Raw genomic sequence first — 14,139 nt, forward strand, 5'->3', positions numbered from 1 at the left:
ATGCTCTTCCCCCATCTAACCTGAGGGAAGAAGGTGAGCACGTGACTTCTCCCGTACATTCACCTACAACTCAAAGCTCTCCCATGCATTGAGATTTAAACCTTAATGAATTGAACTGAATTCCTTTTTTTGCTGACAAAAAAGAGAAGAATAATAAAAACTAGATATCAGATGCAGACATGGACTGTCTACATCAAAGTGACGTCACAGTTTGATTTTTTATTGGACTGCACCTAATTATTAAGGTTGGGAATTTAAGTGCTGAGTGTCCACTGTACCCGGGTCAAGCTATGTAAGAGCTTAAACGGACTTAGAGATTATATGGAGTTCAGATTTCAATATAGTTTGACAAGATCATCCAGCTTCTCATTCAAAAAAACAAATGAATTTAAAACTCAATTTGTTTCACAAAAAAAATATTTCTGAAAATTAATTTTAAGGAATTATTTTTCAGTATTTGGCTAAAACTTGAAATTGAATTAGAAAATATTTTTCCGTTGTTTGGCATAAAAAATCTGATTTAATTTTCTTAGATAAACATACACTATTCGAACGCTAATAACCTGTGCATTGGCAGTCAAGGAACTGAGTATGGGCACTAGAGTCCCAAGTTCGGCCTTGATGGAACCAGACCCAGGTGCTAGGATTGAGGCACGAGCACTTGGGTCCCGCGTGCGGCCTAGATGGACCTAAGCGTGGGCACTAGGGACCCGTGCCCGGCCTCAATAGACTCGAGCACAGCCTTTGTGGACTTGGGTCAGGGTGTTGGGGATCTTATCTCAAGTACCGGGATCTCCCTAGGCCCGAGTGTTGAGGCATTAAGCACAGGCACCAAGGTTTCGGGCTCTGCCTTGATGAACCCAAGCGCGGGCACCAGGGATCGGCTATAGGCACTGGGGTCGCGGGCCTAGCCTCAATGGATCCAAGCCGGGGCGCCGGAGACCTAGTCTTGGAAAATGATTTTTTATTTTTTAAAGAGGAAATCATTTTATTGAACTTAAGTATGGGTTTTCCGTTAACTCATTTTCCTAAGCGAACCAAACGCCAGAAAAGGAGAAAATTGTTTTCCGTGAAACAAATGGAGCATAAGTATTAGATTGTTCATTCGGCTCAGTTCGATCGTATTGCAATTTTCTCATTGACCCCACATATTCTTTTTAAATGATTATATTAACGGCTAAAAACGACCAACTTTTTGTTATTATTGACAAGTGACAGACTTAGTCGATGCAAGCAGAATTTGGCGAAAACAAAAAGTTGTCAATGAACAGAACAATTGACAACACACGACATGAAAGTTATTGACGAGAGCCATCATCAAGACTTAGGAAGTTGATTGACAAAGTCATCGATAATGAGCAATCGGCACAAAAACATAATTGTTTGGCCGTACCACTATTTTAGGATTTTTATAGCGTCTTGATTATAAGTGTTGCTAGATAATATGAGATTGTGTAAGGTCTTGCAACCCCCAATAGGATTAGGAAATTATTTCTTTATTCAAATTTAATAACCGTTGTATGTAATCGTCTATAGAGTGATATAGATACCCAAGTGTATTCTTTGTAAACGCCTCCAATCAATCAAAGAACCCAACATCTTATGCAAATTTATCCTTTTGCTATATCCTCTTGCATTTTACATCACTGGCAACGATTGTTTCCAATGTCGTTCTTTTAAATTCCTTCTCAATAATTTTCCTATCCAAAATCAATAAAAGACCATTCACATTATTTATCGATTCATATCCATCCATCCATCCATATTCTTAAAAAATATTTCATCACCCTTTTGGCGAAACAGATTCAAAGAATAGTCATATTTGCATTTTTCGAGGACGTCGTCCGGGACAAATTATCTTATCTACAATCATTTTTTTTTTCGAAATTTGTGTAGGCGATTTGGATTCACAACTCAAACTTTCCCTTCCGCAGATGCATTTGGCATCATCCATCTATTATTACTAAGTTCTCGTATGCACACTAATGATGTATTGATATGTAATCAACTGATCTCCATACTTAGCTGGGGATAAAAAACAGAAAGTAAATATAGCACAGCATGCACAAAAGGGTGAAGCTTAGGGTTTTTGTTGCAATGCAAGGTGGGTAGTTGTCGACTCAACCGGGTAGAGGAGCATCACGTGAACAACTTCATGTTAGGTGAGCTTCTCAGCAGGAGGATGCTTTTTTCGTGCTGATATGACAATGCACCTAAATGCAATATTTTTAAGATACCTTTTCTAGAAAAGAATATAAATAAATAAATTATTGGATAAATAGATAGATGGTCCTATACTTCTGTAATGTGGAAAAATATTTTAAATACGCATGCTGATATTTATCTGACTAATTCCATAAAAAACACCAACTTTACTTTGAGTGAAAATTATGGCCCGAACTTTTTTTTGTCTCAATAAAAAGTATAAACTTTTACTTGAGTCTCAAATCTGGCTATTGTGATGCCAAATTTTCAAATTTTTTAGGCCATATTTGACATTTAAGTGAAAGTTTATGACTTTTATGAGACAAAAAAAAATTTGAACCAAAATTATTACTCAAGATAAAATCGATGCTTCTTTTGGAATCAGGCCGATATCTATCAGCGTCCCTTCAACTAATATTGGCGTTATTATACAGTGATGAGAGCGAATGAGCCAAACCCAAGATGTTGACCCAACTTGGTCCTAAGAATTTCTTTCTTTCGGCCCAATTTTGGTCCGGATTTTCTCTCCTGAAATTGATTTTTTTTTTCCTTCTAAAACCTTTTTCCAATCTTTGCTTCTGATGAGCTCTTTTATTTCTGCAACATGCTGTGACATTTCAAATTAGTTTTCAATGTGAAGTCTCTGATTCGCACGCTTTCAAATGCCAAAAACAGAAAAACAGTCTCGTGTTTGGACTACCTTCTCGCATTTAAGCTCACATTTCGCTTAATCTACAAAGTTAGCGAGATTTTTGATAAGTTCGAGGTTTACCAAGTGAAGTGACGTTGCGAGCCCAATTATTTGGATCAACAAGAAGCAGATATTCCAGAAGTAGCCACGTGTCTTCATCTCATGGTCTTTGGCTTCTTGTCCACAATTTTGTCTTTGGCACTATAGTTAAAGCATAAAAATGACACCTTTTGATGGTGATGTTGTCGTCAAAATAATTACGATTATGGTCTTGACTCTGATGGAGATTATTACTGTTTTTTACTTTGCCCTATGCATTAATACATAAATATTTAGAGTGACGAAAACAAGTGAGAAAATAGCACAAATAATCTTTGAACTCTAATTCAAGGTGCAATATCGTCACCAAATTGTTAATTTATTCAATGTGAACTTTAAAACAGTACAATTCAAATATGCACGTGATCTAGTAAATGCATCTGAGACAATTCTAGAATACCCATTCGAGGACCCAACTTGGGTTCGAAGCGGACTTGAGATATGTAAGCGGGCTCGTCAAATTCACATCCAGGCCTAAATCAAGCCTCCCAAATCCGATTTAGCTGAAGCCCAACTCAAGATATGTTGAAAGGGAAAAAAAATTACATAAATAAACAAATAAAATCCTAGGGCCTCAATTGGCAGTAGCTTAAAAAATATGTGATTTTCAACCCCTTTAATGATGTGATCTTGATAATCCCACAACATGAACATTCTGCTAAGGGTGTTCTATTAGTTGAAGTAGTGCTGGGGGTGTTCAAGAGAAACCGAAACCCATACGACTCCAATTAGGCCAAAATCAAAGTCAAACAGAATTTTTCCTTTTGTTGATTTTTGTAGTTTACTTCAAGTTATAGAGGAGAATAGGCGAAATACTTGCCGATTTTGTAAAGTTTTGCAAACTGAAACCTAACATGAACCCCAAACGTTCATTATAATTGCATTGTTAGGTTGTAAATTGCAATTGATGTAACGGGAGATGGCAAGATGATGCTAGTGATTGATTGAAATATCAAATTGTCATGAATTTAAAAGTTGATGCTCCTTGTCTTTATGATTCGACAAGCATTTGAATATATACTTTTTTTAATTAGAATCGGTATGTTTAGAATGAGCCACTCGTTGAAGTGATTTGACCTTTACCTAGAGGCAAAGTTAGTTAATGAGGAAAAGCGGTTCTTACGATGAAAAGTTATTAATGATAAAAAGCTGTCTCTTTACTTCTAATTTGTTAGTCGCAAAACATTTATGCCTAAATATTTATAGTTTTCAATGCACCATTTTTTTCTTGTGTAATAAATATTTTGAAAATCGAAATTATTATTTTTTGTTAGTTCCTTATGGAGCTTGGAAGTTTGAGCTGTATTGTGATCCAAATGCTAACTATCCATCATAGTTCCTCAACATTTGCCTTGTCTTATGGCCCATTTATCAGGTCTTCATATTCTAGGACATATTCCATGCAATGAAGCAGAGCTCTTCATCACTGTTTGAAAGGGAAGGAATTAAGAAGGGAACATGCACAGCTAGAAACTCAGACAGATGACATGAAAATGACAGCAAATAAGAGGCAAAGAATTCACAGTTGGCACAAACAACTATAGAGAGAGAGAGAGAGAGAGAGAGAGAGATGGGTATTGCCATTAAATATCCGAACTGCTCTTGCTTCTCTCTTCTCCTTACTAGCTTATATATCGGGATAAGATGGTCCCTCCCTCTCTATCTTTTAGCATGGACATTGCCGAAAGACCTTTCAGCATTTGCAAAGTCGAGGGCACATGCCGAGCGGGTCCACTGAAAGAAACCATCTTTAAATGCATTCACAACCTCTTGGAGTTTCCCCTCCGTTACAATCCTCGGTGATCAACATTTTCCATCCAGATGGATGGCCAATCGAACTTTTTAAGTACGCCACTTGCTGATGGTCGCCTTTAGTCAGGGCCGGTTTGCGAATTTCGAAGGCGCTGCCGATGTAGCAACTATGAGTCACAGCACGATCTACTGAAGTTCACGCGCAATCCTTATAAAAGGTATTGCCTAAAGCACTTGCTGATAAATTATAAGGTCGATTTAACTTAACCGTTGACGACGGTGCAGAAGCATAACACGTCGACCATGTTCTTTTCCACGGAAGTGCAATTCATCTTTCATAGTGTATCGAAAGGTAAGTAGCGTGGCATCACAGGCAGAGAGAGAAGATCGATGATATAAATGAATACTTCACCTAAAACAGGAGGCCAACAATTTCCAGACTGGACAGAAAGGCTCATCCGACGACCAAAGATACGGCAGTTAATGCAAGAAACAGAACTCTGCATCGACTCAGGACATTACATACTCTAATACCCCAAAGATCTTCGTGGATTATGTATATTAAATTGTTCATCCATTAAGTTGCTTAATTTCGCGATTATCATGAGAGCTTTATGTTCTAAATTTTGTACAAACATATTCAAGCTGACAAAATTTTTGCAGTCGGGCTTGCTTTTGTTCTCCTAATAGAAACCTACTTATTCAAACAGTCTTTGGTTATACTTGACAATACTCGGTACCGGAAGACAACTTCTCAAGCACAGAAGAACAGCGAAAGTGAAGAACCGTTTAGTGTTGATGAACCTGATAAGAATAGAGTCAATATTATTATTGCATCTATAGGAAGAAGAATGACAAATGTTGCAGAAGAACCATATACGACTGGAAACTGGAAGAATTTTCTTTTATAGCCCCCACTTCAATTTCGTTTCAGGGTTTGCAAATTACCACAAAGCAAGGCAAGAGAGCTTTCGGATTCCATATATAAAGTTCTTCGATGCTTGAGAACTGACCCACTTTCCCGGCCAATGAGTCGAACCCAGATTGGCTCGCCATTTCATGAATGTTTTCTAGAGGCTTGTGGACTCTCCCAGCAATTACTCTGCAAACCAGCAGAGCCTTCCTGAGGCACTCATCTCCTTCACCTAATTTAATTGATTCGATGGCTCTTGCGCTCGTGGATGAAGTGAATATCCCTGCACCACCAGCCAATTCCTTCTTCGAAGGAAACCCGTGTCTCAAAATTCGACAAACACCACAATTGTTGAGATTACATAGGGCGGAAGAACCGACGCCGAGCGAGCAAGCCACGATTGTGCTGTGGAATCTTAGGAGCTCATTTCCATCGGCCAAACAACGGGAGTGCTTCTTGGATAACTTGCTGGCTCTGATCTTGACCATCTCTCGATATTCTTCAAACCGGGCGAGGGTCTTTTGCATGTTGTGGACTTTCAAGACTCTCTCAATCTGTCCACAGCTGCTGTACTCAGACTTCAACCAGCTTGTTTGGCAAATTATTTCCACTATTTTTTTGGATGAATCTCCATCACTTAGTTCAGTTACTGGAAAAAGAAAAAGTTGCAATCACATTAACAAATTGACAGTTGAGGTTAAGAGACTCCTCACCACACCCAGTTCTGTCCTTTGCTGATTTTCCATCCTCAGATAGCTTAAAACCAGAAGTTCAATCCCCAGTTCATTCAGACTACCCCAAATTAAATACACGATTATACATCTATCTACCAGAGAATGAGAAACTGCAAAGGCAGTGCAGAAACAGATATGATCATGTGGCTCAAGGTAATTTACCAGCATGTTTGGAGAGATGATGAGCTTCAACAGCATCCAACTTCTTGAATCGCTCGCCGCACTTGTGGCACGTGAGAACCAAAGATCCAACATGAGCATCAGGGCCTACAATACTCCTGGACTTTGGGAAACCGCCGCTTCTGCAACTGACAGACGTGGACGAACTGCTGCCAATCCTCCTCGAAGGAGTACTCATCGACCTCGGGGAACTGTAACTGCTTGGAACCATGTACTGGCCCCTAGGACCAGGTGTTCCAGGATGAAGTGTCCCGACAAAAGTCGATGAATTCGAATCGCTCCTGCTATGATTCCCACCGACTTTGCCTCCGACACCCATGATCTTAATTTCGCATTTCGAGTTATTGAAGACCACTTCATGGGTTATGGGGTTGATGAACTCGCTGCTGGCAATGGATCTTGGGCTACAGCTTGGTGGCTTCTGAGCGTGCCTCTTGCTTCCATGAACAACATCTCGGAGATGCGATATCGACTTCGAGCAGCCGCACCTTGGCCTTCTTGTGATGATGCTGTTGAGGCTCCTCAGCCTTGGTTCATGAGCATCCGACCGATGATTTGACTTGCAGTCCAGTGATCTCTTGAGGGCAAACCAAACTGCAGGCATCTTTGTCGATCCCTCACTCGCTGCTCTTGTGCTCTTCTTTTGGCGTTTCTCTTTCACGACTCCAATTCCAAACCTTGAAATACAGAAAGGGTCGAGCAAGGCAGAGTGAGAGAGTCCTGGCTTGCCATCACCCTGTGCACAAGTTGAAGCAATAAAGAGATGTGATCCGGGCAAGGAGGGAAAAACATGCCTTGTTAGGACCAGCAAGCATTTAGGGATGTCGTCTGCTTATATAGAAAGCCTTTGAGAGAGACGAGGAACTTATTATAGAAAAACTTGTGTACATAGATGTCATGATTTTTTGGTGATTACAAACGAGCACTGTTCATTTATGGAAAATTTGGTGTCAATTGAGAATGACCTGTTCATCATTCCAATTGAATTGATTAATATGGCTAGATCGGCTGTATGTGCACAGTACTATACCAAGCCGGATTTAGATCAAGTAGAACTAACTTAATACTGTAAATGAGCTAAGCACAATGTGTACTTTCTCGAATTCCAAATCCTCCGCGGGAATGTTCGCTTTGCTATTCAATTATCATTCTAATTGTTTTCTCCGACCACAGGGTTGGCTTAGCGGTTAAGAAGTGGACACGTGTACATGTCGACAAACTTATATAAAAAAACTCCATGCTGAGAATAATTCGTTCGCTATATTCCAATGAAGCATCTTGGCTTCATTGAGCGTTTCTTTACACTAGATGGACAGTGTGTTATGAGACTCTCAAATTACACATGTAAAAAATGTCCTCGAGTTTGAATTTGTAAAGGAAATCCGATCCTTTGACCCCAAAAAAAAAAAAAACCCAATCCTCAGTCAAAAAAAGAAAAAAATAAAACCCATTCCAATCCAATTAGATTTCTAACGAGTGCTTTCCTAATTTGAGTAGATTTTCAAAAAATGGTTTTCCTATCTTGAATCCAATCACTATATTATAATAAGGAAATTTAATTAGTATAAAAGTTTGCGGGTAAGATTTTGCGAATCCCTTTATAAGATAAATAGATTATTTCATGAAAAATTATGAGGGCTAAAAGTTATATTAATTATTGAACGTGATTAGGAATACCGAAAGTGTTTGAGTAACTAAGAGCAAGAATTTAATCTCTGTGACATCCCCGCCGACTGAATCACGTAGATACGGCATCCAATTAATTTCCTTATTCCATGCCATGCATTATTGCGTTCAGTGGCTCGTTTTTCGCACCAACATAGAAGCTATAAACTCGATTACGGCTAATGTGTTTTCACCAAGTTGATTGTAGAACGTGCATATACATCGTTAAGTGGGGTATTCCTTAACATGTGACAAGGGGACATTCTAAATCAACGACAAACGGGGTAGCAGCTTAGCGTAGACCCAAAGGATCACCAACAACCTGCTGGTCAGCATCTCACGGACATGGCCCCCCCTTACAAAAGCCAAAACAGTCTCTAGTTGTCACCTGGTTACGCCATAACCACATCGGAACTAAAGTTTGTTTTCTTGTGTTACTTAATCGTTGAAGTCCCACTCGAGCTGCCTAACGTTTTTGTTTGCGTCTTTCGGATTGATTGATGTAGTCGTCTGTTCATTGGCAAACTTGTGTTGGCTCGCTCGACGTTTCAACGCCCTTAGACTCAGTCCCATCTTCTCGGTCGAATTTGGAATGCGACTCTTTCACGCATGAGACGGAAGCTCGGAGACTCTTGTCTCCGCGCATCGAACGGCACTAATCAGGAGCAGACTAGGCCTACCTTGTTAGTTTATACGCAATCTTAAGGACTATAGTGATTCGGAGATCTTGTCTAAATAGCAAGAGAAGTAGAGTATACGAAACCAGCCTCTGCTCAATCAGAAGTAGAGGGTAATAGATTCCTTACCATCAAGAATAGATGGAGCACATACCCAGATTCCTCCTCTTCTTTTTTGTATGGAGAGAGTAGAATTGTCATGTTCTTCGATCACTTGATCCGCAATTAAACGTTGCAGCATGCACGACCCCGTAGGGCAGTCCACCTAGTCATTCTACTCAAGAAAACAGCCGTTCGTTAATGGAGAAAATAGTTTCCGATGATCAAGGTTGCTGGATTAATCTAAACTGCTAGTTGTCCCAACCCAGTTGATCTTCTAGTGCTAAGGCGGACAGTAATCATTCTTGATCTGAGTCGTGGTAAGCACAGGTACCACCTCCGTTAGACCAAAATAGGCACACCAAATGCAGGCGCAGGAAAGGTAAAAGGAACAAAATATCCGGCGGCAGCCCCTTACTAATGACACTAATGTTATAAGAGAACAGACGCCATCGAGTAGAACAATTATACCGGTCAACCACAAGAACAAAAGCGATCTGACCAATCATTCTATGCCTAGAAGTGCACATGCAGATGTTTGTGAACAGTTGCGTTAACGAATGACAAAAGCATGCAAACGCGTCTGATTATAATACGACAAAACGCATGAAACACGAACCAGTGTGGGCTAAAACTACCATAGAGAACTACCTCTAAACTTTTATTCTTTCTTGGTGGATGGCACCCATGATATTTTATGAAAGGGGCCACTAGTAGCTCCTTGGATCGATTTCGGACTTCTGGGAATGACTGCCCTTCGTACAATGGAGAAACCCATTAAAAGAGAAAAGGGCCGGCGTACTTACAGCTGAAGAGAGACTTGGTGACTGACATCGTCTTGGATGGCCCCGGGTGGTCTTTCAAATTAAGCTTTCCTTCTTCCATGTTAATGGACAAACTTATCTACTACTTCTGCACTTTCGATTGCAGAACATAGTTAAGCTGTAAACATCAGTTAATTAGACACTTTCAGTACAAATTACGAAGTGATGCACCGTGTTCGCAGACCGTAGGATGGACAAGTAAAAGCACAACTGATTTCTCGTTACAAAAGATGTGGTTTTAGATGGACCAACTTGCAATACTTCAATGTTTTAGCCGAGAGATTTCAAGATGGACAAAATTTAACTTTCGCAAATCAACACATTACCACACATTATATAACCAATCTGAAGACAATTGAAAGAACCCTGCTATAACCCCAACACGCACGAGGAGATTAAAAAGAAATGCCAGAGAGAGAGAGAGAGAGAAAGAGAGAAAGCTATTACTAAATTAAACAGGATAATGTTACACTCTGATCATATTTGTTGCGTCACAGCCAATGGTACAACACACAGAACAGCAGAATACCGTAACAAAGGAAGTTTCCGACAAGGTACACACATCTTTACAATCTCCTATTCAGAACAGAAAGTAGGAGGATCCAAGAACCGATGAATGGTTTTTACCCAGCTTGCGCCCTCTGAGACACTCCAAATCCATGTCTCCGCGTCCGCCCTCGCCCTCATTCTGTCCTCGCTCTTCTCCTCTGCCCGCCCTCCCCAGCCCACTGCCCCTCCTCCCGCACCACCCGATCTCCCACCTCCGCCGCGCGCTTTCCTTCGACGAGTAAATTGGTTGATTTGGATACCAGCGGGTTGCCCGCTAGGTGCTTGTGGGAGGTCCTGAGGCTGCCGCCGGCGGAGCTTCTCCCGGCGGCGAGAGTGTGCAAGGGGTGGCGGGAGACCTCGAGGAGGGTGTGGGGGGCTGCCGAGGGTCTGAAGCTCAGGGTTCCACTGAGAGCTCTGCTCTGTTTCGTTGGATTGGTGCTGAACAAGTGCCCTGAGCTCATTAGGCTATCTCTGAGGATGGAAAGGTTAGGACTCAATCATGGATTCGGACTGTGCGGTTCGGATATTGGATGTTTTTTCACGAGGTGGATAGGATCGGTTGATGTTGATGCACTGATCTTCTGAAAACGCTAGAGACAGTATTCATCTGGGCGTTATCGATCAGGACCAAAGTTGATACACGAGCTAATTACCGCAAGCGAACTGTTTGATCAATGAATTTGAAGTTAAAATTTACGAAAAGGAATGTATGCTGTGACTAGTGGAAATGCTGCTTATCAGCATTTATGGACAATCTTTCGTGAATTGGGGAGTTTCAGGATTCGTACATTAACCCTTTAAGGAAAGAGTAGAACTTGTGACTCAGTTGTGACCATCCTGATTGGATCTCACTGTCAATTCCGGTTCATGTGCTAGAGCTTTGTCAAACTTTTATGGCTTTATGACACTGATTCGGTTCTTGTTTTATTGGTTGGCTTTCGCAGTGATGTAGTTGCGACGATGCGGGCTTGCATTGCGTTCTCATGCCCTAATCTGGAGTCTATGGAGATCTCAACATCCTCTAATGCTGTCGACCTGATTGCAGGGTAAACTTTCTGTCCCCCTTTGCGGGTCAGGTCTTTCATAAGAGATTTGTTTGGATCTTGAGATTGTATATGTATTGAGGCATTACTGGGGTGGAGTACCCTATGATCCCTGCATTACTGCTCAATTAATGGTTGCAAATGGATATCACTTTCAAGCACAATGTTCCTTGAGAAAACTATGTGTAAAGTGCTGGCACATGTAAATTGCAAGCAACATTTGTTCGAAATGGATAGACTGCGGTGGAGTCTACTCTGGTAGTAAAGGTTTTGATCACCTGTCTGCAATTTACAAAGTTGTTTACGTCTCCATGATCTAGGAATTCCACTACAAAATGTGATGGCTCTTCCAATTGTGGTGTGCATATCATTATTTCGTCCTTGACTAGCAATGAGAACTAGGAGGGGAAAGCTGTCAGTTTTTTATGCTGCTTTTTGAACCACCTATTTAGGAGATCAACGTGTTCAGTTCTTGCTCTTGGTTGCTCATGCTTGTAACATCTTAGTTTCGCAAGTAAATATATATTTGCAGCTTTAACAGCATCTTGTTTGTTTCCAGCAAGGAAGTTACTGTAGTCTGTTTAATGGTTGTTGGTGATATCTAAGCAGTTTGACCTCCATGTTCTTATTCATGCGCGCAGAAAAATGTTTAAATCAATAAAGCTTGAAAATGCTTCATCAACAATATTAACTTATGCAAACTTCTGCGGAGATGAATTGGGTCAATTTGTTGCTGACAAACGATGACTGAAGGAGTTAACACAGTGGAAAGAGAGGGAACAAGCTTTAAACATCCATGCAACCCTCTTCTAATCGCTACTTATAACCCGGAGGAGGGTGCTGTGCGAGAACACCTTCTAGACCGCATCGCCATAAATTTGAGGTAAACCCTCTGCTCTAGTTCTCTAACTTATCCTCCTTTGTCCACTAATGACACACTTCTGTTTCAGCGCAGATCTTCCTATGAGCTTTGAAGATCGTGTTGCTGCAGTTGATATTGCAACCAAGTTCCAGGAGCATGCTAATGAGGTTTTCAAGATGGTGGAGGAGGAAACAGACTATGCAAACACTCAGGTAAATATCCAATAAACTAGCATTGCATGCAGTTCTGCCTAGTTGATTAAAATATTTACTTATCTCTTTATCCCCCCTTCTGCACTTATGTGTAAAGTTGGGTATATTTCATTTTTTTCTTATGTATGTGAGATATTAATCAGTGGAACAAGTCATGCATCAAGTCTTTCGACATTGATTTTAGGATAGAAGATGCTAAGACCTACGGATAATTGACCTTGTAATTGGTGGCAAAGTTCAGAAGTTATGTTTGCATCTCATATTTTGAGATGTAACTCTAGAAATGGAATTTTCTTCGCATAGACATCAACCAAAGATTGCTTGATAGTCTGTTTTTTGTTTTGTGTGTCGATCTTGGAAACACTTTTGATGTGGTTTAATTTATTGAATCTGCGTTGGTCTTGGACATACTTTCACTTACTTATCATCTGCGAAGTAGATATAATTGATTTATGAAATTTCTTCTCCAATTTATGAGCTCCTGTTAGATCTAGCAGTGCTTATTTTACTCAATTGTGAAGCCATATTTGTCATCGTACTCTTTAGTACTGATATTTTTGTTTATTTGAGTAGCAATGTTTTGAGATGAGATGCTTATTAATTAACTACTGGTATTCGGGTCACATTTAGATCATTTTGGCTAGAGAGTATCTGAAAGATGTCACAATCAGTAGAGAGCAGTTGAAGTACTTAGTGATGGAAGCCTTTCGAGGTGGTTGTCAGGTTCTGACATCTGGACTCTTTGTTAGCTTATTATATTTCTGTATTTTTGGATTCTAAGTCTGATGGCTTTGTGTAAACAAAGAGTGTAAAGGTCCATAGAGTATGCTTCCAGCTCCTCCTCCTCGTCCTTCACCTTTTATGACACTAATTCTGGTAGATTCTGTTTTTCTTAAACAAGTAGAGTCGGTGATATCATTAGGCTACAAGGGCATGGCCTGATTCTTCCATGCTTGTAGTTCCTCAAATTAGCAGTGCAGCTTCTCAACTGTTAAACTTGGCAAAGGCTTCTAATGCCTTCTCATTTTTCTGATTTGCAAGAAATTAATTCCTCCTCATGCTAGAAGCCTCAGAAATGTGTATTTTTCTTGTTTAGAAATTGGCTTTGTGTGCTGTGAAACTACTGATGATTTTTGTGTTGTATAATCGTTTGACAAGTTTTCTTGCATGTGTAATGCCTCTCAGAAAACCTGTGGTTTTGAGTTTTCTGCTTTATTAATTTGCCATTTCTTGTGCTTAGGTTGCAGATGGCATTAAGTGCTCAATCCAGATAACTAATAAGGACAAAAGCTGTAGAAACTTATGCGGGAAACTTGTAGTTGTAGGTGGAGGTTGCTGGATGCTGTCATAGAAACTCCATTTCCCTGGGGAGGAAAAATAAGAACCTAAATCATGTGGCTTTTATAGCACAAACGGCAGCAAGAAATAAATGAGTGAAGCACTATTGGCCTCTTCGCATCAACAGATATGCGAGTTTCTTTTCCCTAGAAAGTAAAATCAGATATGAACTTGGCTGTTCTGATAAAGAGTTATGGAGTTAGCTGTCCGTTGAGTTCCTTCTTGCTCAGTGGCTATACTACACACCTACTGAAATGTGGATGGCCTTAAAAAAGCTGTTGAGTATCCATCTGAAA

The 14,139-nt window shown here is 40.3% G+C and overlaps 3 protein-coding genes across 12 annotated transcripts in view; 1 reads left to right on the forward strand and 2 right to left on the reverse strand.

Moving 5' to 3' along the window:
- Nucleotides 1–5,123: 5,123 nt before the first annotated feature.
- LOC115677962 (uncharacterized) lies at nt 5,124–7,427 on the reverse strand. Of its 2 annotated transcripts, XM_056303923.1 has the most exons (3): nt 6,557–7,427; nt 5,696–6,309; nt 5,124–5,551 (listed from the first exon to the last, which is right to left on the reverse strand). In XM_056303923.1, the coding sequence occupies exons 1-3, from the start codon at nt 7,176–7,178 to the stop codon at nt 5,537–5,539; spliced, it is 1,251 nt and encodes a 416-aa protein (XP_056159898.1). In that variant the 5' UTR covers nt 7,179–7,427; the 3' UTR covers nt 5,124–5,536. The 2 variants fall into 2 exon arrangements, with proteins under 2 accessions (XP_056159898.1, XP_030457076.2); XM_030601216.2 differs by lacking the exon at nt 5,124–5,551 and having other exon boundaries at nt 5,553–6,309; nt 6,557–7,426.
- Nucleotides 7,428–8,396: 969 nt separating this feature from the next.
- LOC115677882 (protein HEAT-STRESS-ASSOCIATED 32) overlaps nt 8,397–14,139 on the reverse strand; it is a 31,417-nt gene continuing 25,674 nt past the window's right edge. For all 9 annotated transcript variants that reach the window (XR_008814705.1, XR_008814704.1, XR_008814701.1 and 6 more), the window contains one exon: nt 8,397–8,561. The gene's annotated coding sequence lies outside the window, so the exon portion shown is untranslated. The remainder of the gene's footprint in view (nt 8,562–14,139) is intronic.
- Nucleotides 12,136–14,008, forward strand: LOC115677789 (magnesium-chelatase subunit ChlD, chloroplastic-like). The gene is made up of 3 exons (XM_056303875.1): nt 12,136–12,314; nt 12,382–12,505; nt 13,136–14,008. Exons 1-3 carry the CDS (start codon nt 12,175–12,177, stop codon nt 13,283–13,285), a joined length of 414 nt encoding a protein of 137 aa, XP_056159850.1. The 5' UTR covers nt 12,136–12,174; the 3' UTR covers nt 13,286–14,008.

The sequence above is a fragment of the Syzygium oleosum genome, unplaced genomic scaffold, assembly GCF_021117445.2.
Source record: "Syzygium oleosum isolate NSW1041296 unplaced genomic scaffold, Sole_v2.1 Sole_v2.29, whole genome shotgun sequence".
Taxonomy (NCBI): domain Eukaryota; kingdom Viridiplantae; phylum Streptophyta; class Magnoliopsida; order Myrtales; family Myrtaceae; genus Syzygium; species Syzygium oleosum.

Excerpts from the sequence above, each read along its gene's own strand:
- LOC115677789 (XM_056303875.1), top strand. The coding sequence starts at position 12,175 with ATGACTGAAGGAGTTAACACAGTGGAAAGAGAGGGAACAAGCTTTAAA. Across the intron at positions 12,315-12,381 it reads CGCATCGCCATAAATTTGAG|CGCAGATCTTCCTATGAGCT; the intron begins GTAAACCCTCTG and ends CTTCTGTTTCAG. Across the intron at positions 12,506-13,135 it reads CAGACTATGCAAACACTCAG|ATCATTTTGGCTAGAGAGTA; the intron begins GTAAATATCCAA and ends GGTCACATTTAG.
- LOC115677962 (XM_030601216.2), bottom strand. The coding sequence starts at position 7,178 with ATGCCTGCAGTTTGGTTTGCCCTCAAGAGATCACTGGACTGCAAGTCA. Across the intron at positions 6,310-6,556 it reads TCATCTCTCCAAACATGCTG|TAACTGAACTAAGTGATGGA; the intron begins GTAAATTACCTT and ends TTCTTTTTCCAG.